General features: G+C 41.8%; 1 protein-coding gene across 4 annotated transcripts in view; it reads right to left on the bottom strand.

Annotated features, from left to right (window-relative positions):
- SPTLC3 (serine palmitoyltransferase long chain base subunit 3) overlaps positions 1–20277 on the bottom strand; it is a 126143-nt gene that overhangs the window by 14153 nt on the left and 91713 nt on the right. For 3 of the 4 annotated variants that reach the window (XM_027883574.1, XM_027883573.1, XM_027883575.1), the window contains exons 12-14: positions 17047–17182; positions 16183–16312; positions 12069–13846 (exon numbers count right to left, since the gene is read on the bottom strand). In XM_027883574.1, coding sequence (XP_027739375.1) covers positions 13733–13846; positions 16183–16312; positions 17047–17182 — 380 coding nt within the window. In that variant the 3' untranslated portion in view covers positions 12069–13732. Of the gene's footprint in view, positions 1–8828; positions 8953–10234; positions 10276–12068; positions 13847–16182; positions 16313–17046; positions 17183–20277 lie in introns of those variants that run through there. The other variant, XR_003571202.1, reaches the window with a different exon arrangement.

The following is a 20277-nucleotide window of genomic DNA, read 5'->3' as shown; positions in this document are numbered from 1 at the left end:
CTGGACCCCTTCCACGTAATTGGTGTGTGTGATACCTGGCAACACTCACAAATGCAGGATATTCACTACTGATGATAAGGCATTTCAGAGGGAGAAGAAACAACTAACTTTCAAATTCAAAATTAAGGTACATTCTGCCTTTCTCCAACTTGTGGGAAAATGGGGAAAAACTGTCCTAAGCAGGCAGGCTTTTACAGGAGTTTGCACAGTGGCTGAAAACAGAGTGGTCTGGCTAATGAGAACAACTGATTAGACAGATTTAACACTAACACATTTTGGGATAGCTACGATTGGATTCAGTCTGTCCACATATACGTAGTGACAAAGCCCACAGCCTGTATCTGGGCCAAGGCTTTCACAGTCACTGGTTCCAGGATGTAAGCTGTCATCTGCAGCCTTTGTTCTCGAATGTCCTCAAAAACCTTGCATTTTGCTGGTCTAAAACACATGTTCAGAGGACTCTGCTTTACCAAGTGTTGCAATTTGCCTCACAGACTTGACCTGTCTTATTTATTTACCACTATGGCATATCTGCAACTTTTCCAGCAGCTGGTTTATTTATTTTTTTTTTCCTTTCAAATCTTTCGTAACAATAATGAATAGCCTGGGGGCAAGAACAAATCACTGCAGGACCTTGATAAAAATACCCTCCCGATATATCAATTTACTCACTTAATATGTGTTACATTTTGAGCAGTGCCACGTAAAAACTATTTTGTACCACCATTTTTCTTATCAAAACTATACTAACTGGTGTCATTTATGTCACCATCTCTTTAACTCAGTGTTAGATATTTTGTGCCTCTGATTTCCCTGCAGTTGCCTCAGAACTGACATCAGGTTCACTGGTCTATATTTACGTGGGGAGGCTGGGAGAAGGGGGTCACCTCCTTCATCCTTCTAAAATAATGAAGCATTTGTCCAGTTCTAGGTCTCTGGAATTTCCCTAGTAACTTATGAGGTAAGGAGGTTGATATAAAGACTGCTATAGGCAAGAGACAAAAATCTCAGCCTTGAGGCTTGGAAACCACGTTGTAACACTTGGATTCAACCAGACCAGGATGGAAATGGATAATATTTGTCCCTGTGAATTAGTAACCTGTCCTGGGTTTGATTCTGATGTATTCATCACCCTTAAAAGTACCCTCAATTTCTGCAATTTATATCCATCTAGAATCTCCAGTGCCAAATTACTGAGTGGTGCTGCCCCCAGCAGCACCATGATGTGGCTGGATTACCAAGCACTGCCTGCTTTCCACCTGTTACAGTAAATTTCCTGCATTCCCACTGAGCTGTACCCCAGCCTGCAAACGGCAGCACAACTGACCTAAATTGCAGGATTTTATGAGACCTCCTAAAGTGGGCAGTTTTACCTGGTTTTGAGTTTCATTAGGCAAGCTTTGCCCCAGATTCCACCATTTTTAAGGGTAACAGGGCATCACCACAGCTGTTAAAAATGGGAGACAAGGATTCATCCTTCAGAACATCGCTGCCTGGAGACATCACTAGGAGACAGTGTTTGACAGCAGACATGTTTTTCTAGTTTTTCTGATTTTTTTCCTCAATTTTAAAGGCCCAAAAAGGCTTTTTCCCCACTCGTCTCCTGTTCTGCACTTCTGTATTTTAAGGTTCTGCAAACGTGGGACCATTTTAATGGGACAGCAGAGTTGCACTGAAGTCCCAGAGTGCCTCTGACAGATGAACAGATGGCAAAAAAAGTGAGCAGCAGACAGTGGATACAGCCCTGAGGAACAGCATGAAGTACACCCTGCAGTACATGCAGTTATGCCCAGCTGACAGTTCTCCTATATGCACTGGAGAGAAATTTATGCTACTACAAATTGTGCCTGTCTTTGACATTAAAACCATTTGAAATCAGACCCTAAACTCCGAGGAAAAAGGGTACTTAAACATTCATATCAAATTAAGAGAAACCCAGCAAGAGAGGCCTCTTTGTCTAATGATCTGTCTTTAAGAGACTCCCTACAGACTTTCAGAAAACACGTAGATTCAGCTGTTTTCCCTCTTTCTTGTGAGGGAAACCCCCCCGAAAAAACCAACAAAACCCAAAAAACCCCAGCTAGGAGTGAGAGATCCCTCGTCTTTCTTTTTTTGTTGTTAGGGCACCTTCTATCTGTTTGCTCAGGATATTATTTTCCTTTCATCAAGAAGTATGGTTTTGTCAGATACACTGTTTACATGGGCACAGGGTCAATCTCTGTGCATTTTCATCCACCCCTACTCACAACAGAAAGAAAAGAAAATTGCACAATCACAGAACAGCTTTCACCACTGCTTTTAGGGCTGATCCAATATCAGCATTTCTCTTTCAAGAATAACTCCCACTCTCAACACCACAGAGGTAGAAGTGGTCTTGATTCTTCATTAAACATCCAGAGGGCCAGACACCCCGCTGGAGTGTGTTAGGGTAGAGGATGCTGAGCTCAGAGAGAAAGATCTCCTTTAGAATCAAAGTTCCTTGCAGTTCTTGTGGAATCTGAAGGTTGGTTGCCCCAGATGAAGCTTCAAATGCACCTACAGAGACAGATTCCTAAGCTTGAGAGGCTTCATTTTCACATCTATGTCTTTAAACAAGGTCAAGGTCCTAAACTGATGCCTTTCCACAAATCAGGAGCGCTTCTATTCAGTGATTACTCCAAGGCAATATAAAATTGATCAAAAGGTCTGATGAACAAGGGTATGTGAGATATCCCCATGGTTTAGAGAGGGATGGAGAGTTCCAGCTGTGGACTTCGGGCCTTAAGGTTTGCTATAAATAAATTTAGTCCCTGTAGAGTTCCTTCAAATCCTTACATGGCATTTCAGGACATGGCCTACATTAACTTTTTCACTGATGTTCCTCAAATCTTCAATAAAAAGACTGGACTGAACAGTGATGCAACAGTTCAACCAGACCACTCTGGTTCTTGGCATTTCTTCAAAGACTTCACTCAACACAAATTTGGGAGCACCAGGCATGACACGAGTGCAACCCACAGCCAGCCTCTCTCTCAAAAATGGTAACAGTGGAGCCCCAGCTGCGCTTTCCCTTAGGTGTGTCATTCAGACTAGGAGTAGGAACCAACTGTAATAACTGCCTGGTTTAGCTGATTTTACTTTTATCACATCTCACACCTTCTCTGACCTAACTGGGTGCAAGCTGTCAGCAAAAATTTGCCGGCTCCCTGTTGCAGCATTAATTCTGCAAGTTGTACAGGTATTATTTCAAAAAGATATAAAGAACCTGTTATAAAGAACATGTCTTCTCTCTCCATTAATAACAAAGGGTGGAATTTAATGTTATCTTGATGCATTGGCTGCCAGAAGAGTATCTCCTAAAGTATAAAAAGCCACTGGAAATTCATGTGTTTCACTGACACCTTGTCTGTACCTTGTCCATACAGACATGGGCAAATGCACCAATTTCTGTCCTTAGCCTGTGTCTTGAACTGCAGCAAACAAGCACTGCAATTTATACCAGACACTGAAGAATATGAATATTTTCTTCACTACTCAGCTCCAGGAAAGGATAATTATTATAAGCAAAACCAGATGAAAATCTGAGAATATTTTATGATCCACTTTCATTAAAAAAAAAAAAAAAAAAAAAAAAAAAAAAAAAAAAAAAAAAAAAAAAAAAAAGGAAAAAAAGAGAAAAAATCTATTAGCCTCAGAACAATGGGGCCAAATTCACACTTGGGGTAACATCACTGGCATCAGTAGAGCACTGCAATTAATTTGGCCCATGGGATCTACTTGAAAATATAACATGGTGTCACAAGGATGACAGCCAAATTCTGTGGAGAAAATCTTTCTATATGGACTAATTTGGCTTCAAAAAGACGGCCCAGCTGTTCAAGCAGCAATCCAGTGGGTTGGATCTTCACGTGCAACTCTGCTTAATTCTGTACAATAAAGCTGAGTTATAGACACCTGAGAATTTGGCCAAGTGCCTTTTCCAGAGCGAACAGATCACAGTGTCAGCATTGTTTGGCACCAGAACGATGCTTACGTGAGATTCAGAAAAACAAAGAGAAAGAGACTGGGGGGGGGGATAGAATTCAAGAACAACTAGGTAGCCAAAGATCTAAGTGAAATGCTGATATCCCCTGCTAATCCTTTCTTATCCTGTCTCCTCTCTCTCCCACCAAGCAGCCTCCTGAAGCACGTTAAGCTGCAGGGAGAATCAGAACAAAAAGCAGAAGGCTCTTTTGCTGTTTCTGTCGTCATTTATTTATTTTTAAACAGAAAACTCTTGTCCCTTGCAGTGATGACGTTTTAATGAATCCATCAATCACTGCAAACTCTAAACTAGAATCCTACATAAAAGAGACCTATTTGTAATACGTGACCTAAGCCCATACCTAACGAAATTAGTTCTCAGGGAGACAATGCAGGTCTTTCATTGCTGTCTCCATGGAATCGTAGATGATTAAGCTGGACAGGGCCTTGTGGGTCCTCAAATCCAATCCTGTACACCTAGCATCACTTTATCCCTGCCTTGTTCCCCGGAGTGTGTTATCTAATCCTTTGCTGACTGATTGTGACCCACCTCACAACTTCTCTTCCACGGGCAAATCTTCATTGTGTGTTGCCTAAGCAAGCTCTTGATTGCTCCTGCAGGTCTTCAGTTCCCCTGCATCAATGGTTTTCAGGGTCTTTGGATCCATGCTATCTCCTCATGCCTTGATTATTTTAAGTCTTCCAACATTGTCTTTTGATTTCCTTGATTTCTTGCTCACTGGCAGCCCCTGCTGCAGCACACTTCTGCCACCACGCTGGGCTCCTCAGGGCACATTCAAAGTCATAGCTCTGACTGTATTTTGCTGCTGCCACATGCAGTAAATCCCCCAGCTTCAATAAACCCTGCCTCGACTCTTTGCTTCTCTTCTCATGGCTAACAGATCCATTAAAATTTGCTTTCATTACTGTTTCTCTCAGGTTGATGTTTCGGAGCTCTCACCTGATGCTTTCTTACCACACCATTGCTTTTCTTTGCCACTTGTCCTGTACCTACAGAACCTGAGTTTACTTCTTATCCCAGATGGAGAGGATTACTTAACTCCTGGGCTCAAGAGCATTATCCCTGCCAACTCCTCTTTCTCAAGATTCCCCTCCCAGTGACACCACTAAGATGCAAATCCCCTAGACAATCTTTAAAATAAAATAATACTTAGAGAAGACCCTGAATTCACATTCAAAGCTCTCTGCTCATTGGTGACTGTTGTTTTTGCTGCTGGTGATTTAAACTTCTGCAGATGATATAAACATATTCAGTGTGCTGCATCCATGGACAAATTCGTGGCACAAATATTGCTGCTGGCTTCTGAAGTATCAAAGAAAGCAGTTGCTGCTCCCTCGTGGTCATCAGCATCATGCCTGTTCTGAAAGTTACCATCCCCTAAACTTTGCAGGCATTTACAATCTTTTATCTCTCTTTTTCTATAGTCTTGGTTAAGTCAAAGCAAGCCAGGGTAACAGAGAGTAATTACTGAAATGTCTTTAATCTAGCCATGTCTGCAGCCTCATGGGATGGCTTGACAAGACAGATCAGGACACAGTTACAAACAGCAGTTTCTAAAGCAACTGGGCAACCCTGAACTCAATGATTCCTCTCTGGCTTTTCCCATTTCCTTTTTTACCACTTAGTAAAGTGTTTTCACTGACTACATCTCCTGTCAGTGCTGTCTGGCACGACTGTGAAGCAGTTTTAAAACTTAGGTGGCCCCTTGATTTTTGAAGAACAGATAGAGACCAGAACACTTATGCTGTATACAATACAGAAATCAAAGCTTAGATGTTATCACACAGCTGACCTCCTCCTGTGCTCACCATGGATGGCATCACATAGCAAATCTGCAATTTTAAAGTGAATGGCAATTCCAAAACCTTTAGAAAAAAAACCATCTTCATGTACTGGGACCAGCACAGAATGCTTTGTTGTCCGCATGCCTTTCTTCTTCTTGGGTCCATTGTCCCTTGCTATATTCACTACCAAGATATTTCTTTCCCCATCTGTTAAAACTCATCATGAAAATCATGCTCTTGCACCCTTTTCTCACTATTTTACATGTGAAAGCTGGTTTTCCTCACTGTAAATTCTAGTCCTGGAAGGCAAGGATCACAAAGGGCCAAATGGAGACTGCCCTCAGAGAAGGATCTGCTTTCACTGCCTGCCTCTCAGCAGCTTCCTTCACAGAGCTAGTGCTGAGGAGATATATCACTTTTATTACCTTATCATTCTCCACTGGGACTGCAAGAACTCCACGGAAAAAAATCCAGAGCATCTGTAACTTAGAGGCATTGTCCTCTCTCTGTTGGGGTTGTTCTTGACCTGTTTCCACAGTATGACTTGTCCTGAATAGAATACAAGACAATTCTTATTTCCATCTGCCTTTCTTGTTTCTTTGCTCCTGGTTTACATGTACCATTCCTAGCTATGGAAGAGAAGGGAATCTCTCTGCTTTTTGGCTCCACATTGTTCCTCCCTTGTCCTAAACCATCGAGGAACCTGTCTGCTGTCATGGACACTCCTGTCATACTGGTGTGGTGGGCTCTCTTCTCCTTCTTATCTGAAAATCAGCCTTTTATTTCCCCCTTCATTCTCCCCTGTGGAGTCTCAATCCTGGTTGTCTCCACTGTCTTGTCATGTTGTCTATGGGGGGTAATTTTCCTTCCTTTCTTCTTTGCCTCTGAATTGTCTTTCTTCTGCTGTTAAATAAATTTGTTGCTCAGCTTCATCTCTCCTGCATTAGATAATTTCATCCTCTCTCTTGTCCTCGGATAGGGTTGTCCCTTGGATATCCCTTTCCACCTTCTTCTTCTCAAGGTCAGCTTCTCATTCAGGCATTGTTCTCTAGCATTGCTTTTGCTGCCTCCTCAGGATCACATCTTTGAACTCCTGCCTGAATTTCAAGTTACCTCCACTTGCCTCTTCAGTGCTTGTATCATTTCCTCCATGACTGTGGTCAAATTATGTTTCATACCTGTGTATGAAACACCGGTTTGTGCCACACTGCACTGATGTGCAACGGGAAATTCTGCAACCATCCATCATCTTGGGAACCCTTTCCTCTTTTGTTCCCTTCAAATTATTCTTCAGAAGAGCCTAACAGAGTTAGGTACCAAAATTTCACCGATCCTTGCTAGGTGCATTGGTTTATAAGACGTGTTAGAGAAACGGGAGACTATCACAAGTTGTTAAGCAATAAAAATCCCTGCAACATAATCTGTTGTGGTTGGGCATTTTATTGAAATCCTGGATAGTCATTTGCAAAAAAAGCTGACATGCAGGGTTTGGATTTAATCTTCACATTTCCACTCAAACTGTGGTATTGTTTGAACACAACAGCTTTGGGATCCTGGCAAAAGAGTAAAACTGTCCGAGCTGTTCCGCTCTGGTTTGAATTATCTTCTTTTTATTTATTTATTTCTAGCTTTGAAGTCTGTGTACTTTAAAAATCAATGAACATCATATTAACAAGCAGACACTAATTACATTTTAACAAACTGGAAAGGCTTGGCTACAAATCTTTGAAAAGATAGATCCACATTTTAAAAAGCTTTCTAATCCAACTGGCATCATTGTAGTAAGACACTCACAAAGCCTGCACAGAATGGAAATGTTAAAGGAATCTGTTTTCCAGAATTATTTTTTTTTTCTATGATTTATAATTAGTCTTCATCATTGTACTGTCTCATACACTAGGTCTGGTAAACAGAGTACTCATGACTTTTACAGGATTAATGGAGACATTCTGAGATGCAGAAATTCAAAGACCACTCAGATAATACCAGCACTTCACTCTTTTGTAGCTCTTCTCGTCAGTTCAACTTATTGTTTTACAAACAAATCAGGATCACTATCAAGAGTGCTACAGAGGGATAAAAATGAGGCAAGAAACGCTAATGTATCTCATCTGTAATTACTTAGCAGAACAGAGGCAGATCAGAACTGGGTCTCTTGTTCAGAGCTCTCCAGTTCAGAGCTCTAACTCAAAGGTTACAGTGGTTCACTGAGCAGCTTTTAAAATATGGGTATTAGAGTGTGCAGTGGGAGTCAGAGAGTTTGCATCAGGATGCTCTGCACACCAGGAAATGCTAAAAGTGTAAATAGATGGTCCTGGAACTATAAAAAGACATCATGCCTCTTCTGACCACTCTGTCTGAGAGTAGCTGTGTCCTTGGTGTGAGGGTTGTTAGAAAAGCAGCTCCCACATGAAAGTAGGATCCCCAGCAATGCACAAAACAGTTTCTGAACAGAGCAGAGAGCCAAGACATCACGAGGTTTGTGTGGTAACAAGGGGAGAGTAGGACACAAGGAGGATACTCGTGTCAGAGCAGGCTCCAGGAAACACGCAGGAAAAGCTATGCTTTTGAAATGTCCCCACTGATTTCACCACTGCTGGGCTATTCCAGAACAGCTGCTTGAGAGGTAAACAGAATGAGGAAGCCACTTCAGACAAGAAGCGATCTGCAGCACAGCAAAGCCAGCCTGTGCCAAGAAACACTTACTGCTGTGCCATGGATCATGTGGGGTCATATCAGACCCCACCAGGCTCAGCTGTGCTCTGAGCTGGTGAGACAGACCTGCTGCTTGCAGTGCTGGGAGGGGAAACACAGATACTAAAGATAAGAGCAACAAACTTGATGGCACTTCATATTTCACGGAATGAGAGATGAGTTCTGAGCTCCAGGAACTGGACAATACATAAATGTTGGCCCACTCACAGGATTCTTTGAGACAATTTCGGTGGAAGTGAGAGGAAAGCACCGTTGCTCCACGGCACACACATCAACATTTCTCTGTCTGTTGCTACAAGACTTACTTGTGAGAATTGATTTTCTAGACTTCCTACAGTGTCCTGCTTTCCTATGGCCACATCTTCTGGTTGAGCTGAACTGCCAGAAACTCATCTGCTGGAGCGACCCACAGCCCATGTCCTTCTGTATCTGCAAAGAAGAGGACAGCCTGTCATGCCTGTCCTGGAGCCACATCAGTAACACCTGGCAGAGCAGCACAGGCAGTTGTCACCACACCACAGCCACTCCCAGGGGTGGCATCCCAACCATCAGCGATGCTGTGCACGCTTGTCACGAGAATGATCTCTCAACAATTTTCAGCATCAGCACAGCTGGTTACAGATAGTGGCTCAAGCATCACTGCAACCCTGGCTACCCCTGCAGCAGAAGCTGGGGAACTCGGGTATATTGATAACAATAAACACTTTTGGGCATTAGCAAAACATCTGGAAGTGACTCTCCAAATGAACAGAGTACCAAGTATCAGGGTCACCTGCCGTGGTGCCTTATCTACCCTTGCTTCTCTTCATAAACAAACTGGAGTAATACACGAGGTGCAATAGCTCTCTTTGCCTACCTTGAAGTCACTATTTTGATGTTAAAGACCACGTTTTCCACTTTTCCACCCATCTGATTAAAAAGATTTAACAACTCCTGTAATGCTTGCACCAGAAAATTCTTTGCACACAACTGGATCTAATCTAAGTCTCTGAGTCCACTGTGTCTCTCCATCTCCTGTGCCTCTACATTACCCTTTTAATATGATTAGCACATGATATAAATGGATTTATCAGTGCTCCTTTATGTCACTTGTCAGTGACACGCTATGTATGTGGAAAAAACCCCACTCCTCTCTTCAGTAAGTGCTGAGCAACCAGCCTGATTCAGACCCCACACTCCTGTACTGATGGTGATAATTATTATTTTTGTGTGGTCATATGGGTGGTGGTTTTGGGGCCATCTTGACAGGTCTGAAGCTCTGCCTCTCAAATGGATAAATTTTGTCCTCATTATCTTGTGACTGATCTGCAGTGAGCACAAACAACGCTGGATGTGTGAGTAAACGAGGGAAACACCTAGATACTGTTTCCCAAGGCATCTGGAGGCTCAAATGTTCAGCTGCCAATATCAGCACGACATCTGCCATTTCTCAGCTGGTGGTGTGGTTTCTCTAAAATTTGGTCTTGAACTGTGTTTTAATTTGAAGAACAATTAAACTTTATGCACAAATAAAAGGCAGATCATACACTGGAGAATCTCTATTGGATTTCTAAGCAGGCTAGAAAGTACATAAACACCTTAAGAACAGACTGCTTTTCTTACATCACTACTTCATTCCCTGTCTTAGCAGGACACGGAAAAACGCGATGCACCTTCAACCAAACACCCTTTGAAAAATATAATAATATAAAAAGAAAATCTGAAACCCTACCTTAAATAAATCCACTCCATATCTTGGGTGAAGAGCAGCAGCTGTGAAACAGTCCAGAGACACCAGCGTTCAAACCCTTCTGAAATAAATGCAGGCAGCTCACCTCACGCCGACAGGGTCTTCTCACAGTTGTACTGGTTTTAAAATAACTGCAGTGACTTCAAAGCAAGACTTAACCTGGTCTGCACTTGCACAAATGACAGAACAAGTCCATTCTTGGTTCAACAGCTCAGATTCGGTTCAGTGCAGAAATTTCGCACCTTCGGCAGGAAATTTTAATTTGGAAAGGGAAGATTAAAGTCTGCAGGAGCTGATGAGGATATCAGGAAAAGCAGTGAGGTAATGCCCAAAAAGCCAGCTGTTGCACTTCAGGTAAGCTGCACTCTGCAGCTGCCAGTGTGCTTTCCCCCTGACCCAGAAGGCAGAAGGCATCAAAACAGAGAGAACAATACAAAGACACAGGAGCGGTGGAGGGGGGAACCACCTTGACAAGTTTGATAAGCTCAGGAAATTGAGACTTTCTAAAAGATGAGGTGGGATAAAGGTACAGGAAAGGGCAAGCAATTCAGATACTCCATCAAACAGAAACCCTTGAGTCCTCCCATACCATAAAGGTCAATCAACATTTTGTATAAGGTAACAAGATGCAGCTTGACAACAAAAAGTTAGTGTATTTACACCTATGTTTCCATTGGAGTAAAATATGACAACTTGGGCTTTTTTTTTTTTATTTATTGAAGGCAGTTCTTCTACAAAACCTTCTCAAGCAATCACAGGGAGCTATATTTCCCAAGAATGTGCATGCCTGAAGATGGAGCACATTCTAGGAAATATGTGTTCCTTATGCTAGAGGTGTTGATTGCCTAATAGGTACTCCATCAGTTTTTCTCTTAAACTATCTAGAACAGAGTTTCCAAATGCTGGGCAACTCTGAATCTATTGAAAGGGATGTAAACCAGGGAAAAGCAAGAACCAGATCATAACAAAGCCTCATGAGGAAAATCTAAAAGACTGAAGTTGCTGTGAGTTTTATTATTGCACCGATGGAACATGGATTTCTCCCTGACTATTCCCTAAGCCCAGGGGTAGTCAGTCTGTACTTTCTCTAATGTATAAGGGATGGAAGAAATCAGAAGAGGGCACATAATAAATCAACTGACAGTCTCTGAAAAATAGCTGTCCTGTCTCCTTAATATGAGTGAGAGTAATGTTCTGAGGGCAGGAAGAATTCGGCTTTAGGCCGAAAACATTCCCCTCTAGGGGTACAAAAAGTGATCACTCTGTAGTTTAATCAGTCTCAGGCCTCTCTTTGAGGGAAAAAGCGTGTTGCCTGCAACAGCACGTGTAATAATGTTTGCTGAAATATAAACTATGGCCCTATACCACAAGATGGCAGGTCAGAAGTCAACCGAGGATCTGGCCACAGATGTTCAGCAACAGAGATCAAAAAGCAATAGATCAAGTTCAGTGCTTTTCTTCCAGGAGCAGGTTGCAGAAATTTCTCATCCCATCTCCTTCACAGTTTTAAGTGCACTCACCCTGCATGTAACAAAGCTGTACAGCACAAATTGCCAGGTTACTCAAAGTTCACGGTTCCTAACTTCTCCTTGTCCTATGCTTGAGTATTTAATTATTTATACAGTGGGTTTGCTCCTATCCACAGCTCCCCTGAACCTCTACAACGTTTTCCAAGTCTGTCTACCAAAGTGAAGAATCATATGACACACCATCTAGTCCTCCCCCAGCCCTTGATATACGTTTCCTAAAGCCGACACTTGATATTATGGAATGTGTTGTAATCAATTCTTAAAGTTATAGCACCACTGGATTTTTATTAACTTGCACAACAACAACAACAAAAATCCAACAAAAAATGGGCCCTCATAATCAGTCAGCCTTGTTATATCCTGAAAGCTGCTTTAACAAGCAGGGAGTAATATAGTGTAATTGGTACTCCACAATTTAATTGTTCTGTTCTTAAATCTAATATTGCAGCTGTGGGTTAAGTTTACACCACAGCTTTCAAGAGAACATGAAAGTGTGGTACATCTGTGCAACAGAAAGCTAAACATCTCTCATCTGATGTGTTTACAATGACATTTGATAGCGTGGAATTGTTCGGAGTTCATTCTTAAAGCTGCAGAACTGCTTTTCAACGCTGAAAAAAAAAAAAAGGAGAAAGCCTCCAACCTCCTTCCAGCAACTCAGCCCACAGAAACCTGAGGATAATGCTGCTGTGGCATTACAGGCTGGCTGTAACAACTCCTTCAGGTGGCTTTGAGCATTGTCACTCAGGCAGGGGACAAGGGGACAAGCACATCTTTCCCCTCGGATGACAGAACAATTATTTGAGAAACAAATGAGTCAAAAAAACTGAACAAATAAACAACCCCTGACGTGCATAAAACAGACAAGAATGTTTCAAGAAATGTTATTACATAGATGACTTCAGAACACACAGAAATGGTGGATTTTTCTCTTTAGCAGGTGGCAGAACTGCTCATGGTATTGAACTTCACATTCTGTATAACTTAACAGCTTCAACATTATGTACTTGTTAGTGAATTTATTAGGCCCATAAGTAGTTCAAGAAACTTAGGAATGGGCCCATAAATGTCATCTGCAGTTTGTGAACTGCAAGTATCTGACTGTTTTGATCAAGGTTTTTACGGGAAAGTTATACGGTTATTAAAATTATTTACTACTGCTCCACGAAAAGGGAGCAAGCCCTGACAAAGAACTTACACTGGGAGAAGATGGGATAGGTTGTAGGTCAAATCTGTTGGCACAAAAGCATTTCTGTTCATGTCTAAGCCCAAATTTCTGTACAATTCAAAGCTTAGAGTGCATTTCAGTGGCTGAGAAAAGGTCTGTGGATGGGTAGAGGCATTTTCCCTTTCCCATAATCTGCCATCAGAAATATACAATCTGACCAGGCTACTTTTCTTGTTCTCAGCACTAACCTTTTTCTAACATTTTCTGTCCACTGGAGAAATGCATGATAGTGCAACTTAGTAAAAGAGATCACATTCTGCTCATTCCTCTGTAGCAGTCCACGCTGAGGTCTTGATTTATGCTCTTTAACAGATAAAAGTCGGTCTCACCGATGGAGCTCAGCTATATTACACTGGAATCTATTCATTTTTTTTTTTAAACTTTATTATTTCAGTCAAAATTAAGACTATCTGGAGCCTCTTCATAAAAAGGGGCCATACCAAAAGCTGTACGTTAGCAACTCGAAAAATGGATGCATTCATCCTGCATCAAAAACACCGTAGGAAGGACAGATCTCCTGGGGAGGCAAATCTGTATCAATATTTCAGTCTCTTGAATACAGAAATCTGATACAACAAGATGCAACACCCGAGCTTCCCCTCCTTTCAATTAACTGAGAAATAAAAATTGTCCTTAGAAGGGAAGAAATGCACTCGTGTTTTTCAGTTTTCGGGTTTTCCGCCCTTTCATAGCATCATAATGTTCTCTTCAGAGGTGGAAAACTTAATCTTCAAGTTCAAGCCTAGTTTCTTCATACAGTTCAGGATGAGATGACTTGGAATACCGGGAATATTTCAGTTGTAGAAAATCACCCAATTCATCCAGGGCATTCAAAACCTGTAAGACCATTTTACTTCGTCAATTCTCTTGGAAAAGCAATGAAGTTCTAGTAACCTCTACTTTACAGCAGAACAAGGTTATAAAAAACATCAGTTAAAGAAAGTTAAAAGGACAAATGGACGATTTTTGCATTCATTCTACTGCAGTGAACATCAATGCAGTCACAGATGTACAACAGCACCTGTGAGAACAGAATTTATTCCTTCAGTACATTATGGTTTGTTAGGAAGCACAGTAATTGAGCTCAGATGAAAAAAAATCACTTTTTCTAAAAACTCAGAGAGATAACAACCCAGATAAAAAGTTAACTTTGCTTTTTCAAAAGAAATGGGTAAGGCTACACTTCAGTACTTGCCTGTAGCTCCCAAGGACTGGAGTTGCCACTGCATTTTCCCAGCTAGGACTCAGCCCACAGTGCTGATCAGAGTCAACATAAACAGCCTGAATAGTTTAAGATGATTTTAGTGTACTCCATTATCTTAGACTAATATCACAGGCAGAATTAATATTAATTGCTATTAATTAATACTGTACTGCAACTTGCTGAGCTGTGTCCCCAGCTCACAGTAGATTCAAAAAGCAGACAGGGAACTTTGTACCACAGAGAGGCAGCTCAGTGTTTCGCAGCATCTGACCCACATTCAAGAGCAGCCAAATTTTTGGCATCAAGGAAGAAAACAGCAATTTTGATTTTGAGCCTGTTTCTGTTAAGCCCCTAAAACGAGCTCATGAAGGAAAAAAAGAAGTAATTTAGTAATGGTTTATGCAGAGAGATAGCTTCCAGGTCATTAAGGAAGTTATTTTTGGGAGCTTGCCCTTTCATGGATCTTTCCTCTTTAGTTCCAGGCTGAGATTCAAAACAAATTTTGCCAAAGGGAAATGTTTTCATTGTGCTTGTTACCTGTTGTTACCCTGGGTTTAGGCATGTTCACAAAGCATTTGTCTTAAAAGCTTTCCATCTGCAAGTAATTCAGCTCAGGGCATTTCCATGTACTGTAAGGACATTTAGAGAATGCCACGAGTACTGCAGCAAAAACACAGTAATAACTGGGGAGCATTTCAGACCTCCAGTGGTACCAGGAAGCAGCAATGTCCAAGCAACGAAGATGAAATGATGGCCCAAAAATGGATTGGGCTTGACATTTGGGGGTGGGGGGAGAGGAAGAAAATCAAAGCAGTGACCTCAAGAGATTAATCCTCAGATCGAGTTCATCACCTATTATGAGTTACAGAAGCCAAAATCCACACAGCACAACAGCCAAAGCTGACAGTGGCCAACACAATAGCTATGCCCTGCTCTAGGAAATATTGTCTTTATGGTACTGTACCTTGCTAATAACTAGTGCACTTTAAAAGCAGAAGGAATTTTATCCTGCACACGTGCAAGGCAGATTTTTTGATGTTCTCTGAGAGCAATCTACACTGGTGTGGGAGCTGGTCAGCAGGACAGGGCTCCAGCCTCAAGATCCATGTGAATCTCAGGATGCAAATGGAGAGCCAGGAGCTCTCTGCAGGCACAGGTGCTTGTCTGAATGAAGGAGTGGCATTTTTAACTCAAATGCCTTCCACATTCATAGACTTTTGTGCTTTGACCATCACACTTGTACAAAGAGAGGAAAAAGAAAGCCTGACATTTACTGTTAAGCCTCTTGTCTTGGCTTATTCTGGGAATGAAAGAACGTATCTCAAGCCAGGCCAGAAACACCTTCGGCAAGAAAGGGAGATGGAAAATCTCGAAGAGTTTATTTTAAACACATTTCTGACTGTGTTGGAACAGAGGGTTATGATGGAAGTCTCAACATACTCCTAACAGGATTGCTGATATCAGAGAAAGGTACAGAACTGAGACAGGCCAGACAGTACCAATTAAACTTAATTAGGTTCAAACAGTTCCAAATACTGTTTGCAATTTCCACCTGTATCCCCAAGGCTGTCCCATATACTTTCTGCAATTCAAGAAACACATGGAGATAGCGGCTACGGAAAACTTGATTTTCAATTATTTCCATATCGTTTCAGGTTTCCTACTCTGATAGTTCTGCCCTAGCATTTAATTTTTGTCTTGCTGTGCTCTTCATGTAGGTCTTTATTAGTGATGACAGATTTGGTCACTCGTAGAAATAGAAGAACATAACAAGTTAACTGTCCCATAATTTATTTTTAAAAAAGTAAAATATGTAAGGCTCAAATGCCTTTAAAGATCAAGCGACAAGGCCAGAAAAACAAATGTAAAAAAAATGAATTATTGAGATTCAAAGTAACAGAAAGGCACAGCTTCTCCCAACCTCCTTTGCACCTGAAGTTAATTTTGGCAGGACATCTGCTGTGCTTACCGTGTCTAACATCTCCCGTGTATGTGCAGCTGACACACAAAACCGAGCCCTGGATTCTGTGATAGGAGTAGCTGGAAACCCAACCACGACCACCCCGATATTTTTTTCTAACATGCGTCTTGCAAAAGCCCTAAGGAGAGAAAAAGAAAAAAAAACACAAGAGTAAATTATCTCCAGTAATGGACACAGAGAGAAAACATCCATGTGTAATAATAATATTATATATAATACAGGTATAATAGGTACAATCCTGTCTTCACTTGAAGTGGATGGTAATATTCCCACTGATTTCCCTAAGAGCCAGAATTTAACCAGTAGGGCTGAGAATCTTTGCTGCTTAGCAGCTCATGAAGCCAAGTGGTTGTCAAATATTAAATGTGTGATGGCAGAGAGGGCACTGCAGGATAGACACACTAATAATTTATGTCAGTGAAAGGCTTTGAGTGCAAATCAAAACGTGGGCATTCACAGCCCCTAAGCATGGAAGAGGATTTGCTTCTGGAAGGTGTATGAGGTTGGTTCCTGGACATCAATTTCAAAGGCAATGTGTCTCCTTTAATGAGTACAAATTAAAAAAAAAATAAAAATAAAAGAAATCCCAACTAAAAATGTTACCAAATGTATTATTCCAGAACACGTTAAAAAAGGATAAGAGAAAAATTTTAAAATTCTGAGCACTGGAACAACTCAAAATAAGGTCTAGGGCCAAATTTAAAAGAGAACAGAATGAAATGATGAATTCAACAGTGCCTGTTTTCCCAGGAAGCATCTACCACACAGAGCTACATTTTCCGCAGTGTACACCAAATAACCTATGAGCCTAAATAGTGTTGGTTTTGCCAACAGGTTTTTTTCAGCACTTACCCTATTTTACCAGGCATATAAAGGAGCAAGGGGACAACAGGAGAATCATCATTGCCATAAATGATGAAGCCCATTTCATGCAGTTTTCGTCTGAAGTACCTTGTGTTTTTCTCCAGCTGGCGCACTCTTTGGAGCCCTGAAACGAGCAGGAGAACAGTCAGAGCAAAGATCATAACTGGAATCTGGTAACAGGCAAGAAACAGGGCTGTGGGCAACGGTGTGGCTGAAATGCACGTGTTGCTATTTAACTGGGAATTAAAACATGGAACGAGCTCAATGCAACTACATTGATTCTTTTGGCATTGTAGGATGGACAAGTGATACTCCTGTACTTGTGAGCTGCCTTCCTATGGGCAGAAACAGTCCCTATAGAGAAAGAGTCATATGTCTCTGTGGACACAGGACATGTAAATAGAATATATTCTTTCTCAATGGACTATAAGGTGAACAGCCAATGCCTACACAAGCCAGTATCTCTTCTCATTACCAACATTCCACAGGGATCCTCTTATATCTTAGCTAATTCTGTGCATACATGATTGCTTGTTTATTTATTCTGTATCTATAACACAGTCCAAAGCAGAAAATACTGCATTTTGGGTCAGCTCAAGCTGATGCTTTTGTTGCAATTTTTTCTGGATAGAGGAAAAGCACATGATTAACTTTGTTACTACACCAGATCTGATCTTCTGCATGTTACCAACAGGCAGCGTAAGTCCAGTTACTCTAACATGCATTTACATATGCAATCCCTCACTGAGTTCTGCTCAGTTTCTCTGTCCTCTTCTCTTGCTAGTATTATCTTGATATCATCATCTAACAACAGACTTTAGTCATTCAATACTTTAAGGCACAGGATTTGCTCTCTGCATTGTCCCTGGCCTTATTCAGTCATCGATCCACGATTGTAACCCCCAGCAAAACTGACAGCAGAGTTGAAAACAATTATTTTTTAATGAAGGAAAACCACAAAAAACAGTAGAGAAAAAAATGTGCTCAGAAAGACATCTCAGCCTTTTCTCCTGCAGTGCCACTAAGGAGGTGGTTTCTGACAAGTGCAATTGCTCCCCAACCCATGGCATAAAAAGGGAAGAGCCACACTCTGCTGTAGGTCAGAGATACAGTATGTTAGTTCAACACTCCACCTGCATTGTATTTCATCAGTGAGCTGATGCATGTGTTGTTTTTCCAGTGCTGTGAGGTGCTGACAGGGATGGTGCCACCTCCCCCATACCCACATGGCTCCCAATGCCAGTCCTGGGCTCACAAATACACGCGGCCAATAGAGCCAGGTCTGTGCCTTCACCAGAAACAAACCTGCCCAACCACTGTTAAAAAGACCAGGTCTCTAAACCTGATTGCTGTGCAGCAGTTTATGTTTGCCCAGTGGGAATGTGTGGTCAGACTGGGATTTAGCAGGACACAGTTACACTCTCAGCTTTCATTTTCCTGCTGTTCATCAGCCCATACTTTCAATATCACTTATATTGTGTCCCTAGACATAAACACTGAAACCTCCAGTGCAACTCAACTTCCTCTCTTCCTTTTGCTCTTAAGATACCTTTGCACAGATGAATTACAACTTGCACTCTCCATTTGCTTTTTTCATTTTACTTTACTTTTTGTCCGCTTCATTTACTATCTTCTGCTGTCCCCCTTCTCTGACTGGATGCACATTTCCTAGTTTCCCATCTTGCTCTGTGTAACCACAGTGGCCAGTTAGGCGTTTGTAGCTGTTATATGCCACCTCTGGCAGATTTGTCCTCAGACCACATTCTGCCCCTGCCTGGCTTTTCTTCCTTTCCCTTCTTGGCTGAGGTGGGGGATCACTACAGCTCCATAAACCTCTTCTCCATCAATCATTTCTGAACTTGTGTAGGTTTGAAGAAGATCTACTGCTTCATCTGCTCTGCATCCTCCCGAGTCAAGGTCCTGTCAATGTTCTGGCTGGGAAATTTATGGGGAAACTGGGACTTGCTTCACAGTGATCGGTGTTTTGCTTGAACAAATTAGATGATCTCGTAAAACCAGTGCGTTTGTAACTTTGTGCACAAAACTGCCCACGCAGACAACCTGTTAGCTACAGTCTCAGTCATTCAGTTGAAAGAATTCAGTGGAAGAGATCTGCTGGGTTAGAAAAGGCCACAAATAGTTTAACCATCTCTCTAATGCTGCTAAAACAAAAACAGCTGTGTCAGAGCAAGGAAAACAAATGAAACACAAAAGCATCCTACTACAAAGCTTTCCAGTCACTAATAAAAACAATAGTCTGTGGTATTTCCAAAAATATTTTTGGTGTAGTAGATCTCAAAGAAACAGGAGGAAATACTGAGGAGGAGGAGGGGAAGGGAGATGATGGCAAGGAAAAGGAGTTAGAGAACTGCAGCATAATGTGGCTGAAGTCTAAAGGGAGAGACTTTTTCCCTTGTTAGAATTTGTAAAGACGTTATTAGCACCTCCTCAACGCCCAAATTACAACGAGGAGGGCGGGGGATTGACCTGAACTGGGGGCTCAAAACCGCTGCTGTTTCTTGCTATCTTCGCAGCCCCTGAGCCAGTTTCCAACCTCTCAGTTGGAGAGCATTTGAAACTACCAGATTTGCAATTAGGGAAAGTTTTCACAAATGCAGATGTTCTTGGCGAGTGCACTTCAGGACTTGCTGCCTTCTCCCTTCTACTCAGCTGTTTACCACAGAGCTGGAAACACAGTGTCAGCCACGCAAGGTTCTGGGCTGTTCCCTATTTATCAAACCATATGCGCAGGGCCCAGAGCTGATCACTTTGTCTCTACTTATTTCCAGCACCGGAAATTTAGAGTCCAAAGAAGGGGAATACAGCAAAGGAAACATTAGAACTGAAAGAGGAGGCTCAGGCAAGCCCCCCAAAAGTCAAACAGCTCTTCCTTTTCCAATCTTCCCCCGCTGATTCTATATCCTCAACCAGTTTGTGACGGCAGGGATCCCCTTCGAGACTCCCTATGGAGCTCGTTTCAAGCCAGCCAGTGCTGATGCAAAAGAGCCACTTGAAATGTTTTAGCAACATCCCAGAACGCTAATTCCATTTGCAGGGATGCACTGAAGAGCCAAATAAAAGATCAGAGCATTCATATATATCTGGAGGGGGAAAAAAGCACATTAGGAGACGATTGCTACACACATTGTATTTGTGGGTGGGTGGCTGGGAGGAACCTATTTCTTTACCAAGTGTCAACACTTTCCTTTCTCATGTTAA

The sequence above is a fragment of the Empidonax traillii genome, unplaced genomic scaffold, assembly GCF_003031625.1.
Source record: "Empidonax traillii isolate 1590-97213 ecotype Southwest subspecies unplaced genomic scaffold, ASM303162v1 scaffold128:size1411021, whole genome shotgun sequence".
Classification (NCBI taxonomy): domain Eukaryota; kingdom Metazoa; phylum Chordata; class Aves; order Passeriformes; family Tyrannidae; genus Empidonax; species Empidonax traillii.
This window is presented reverse-complemented; position numbering and strand designations above follow the sequence as displayed.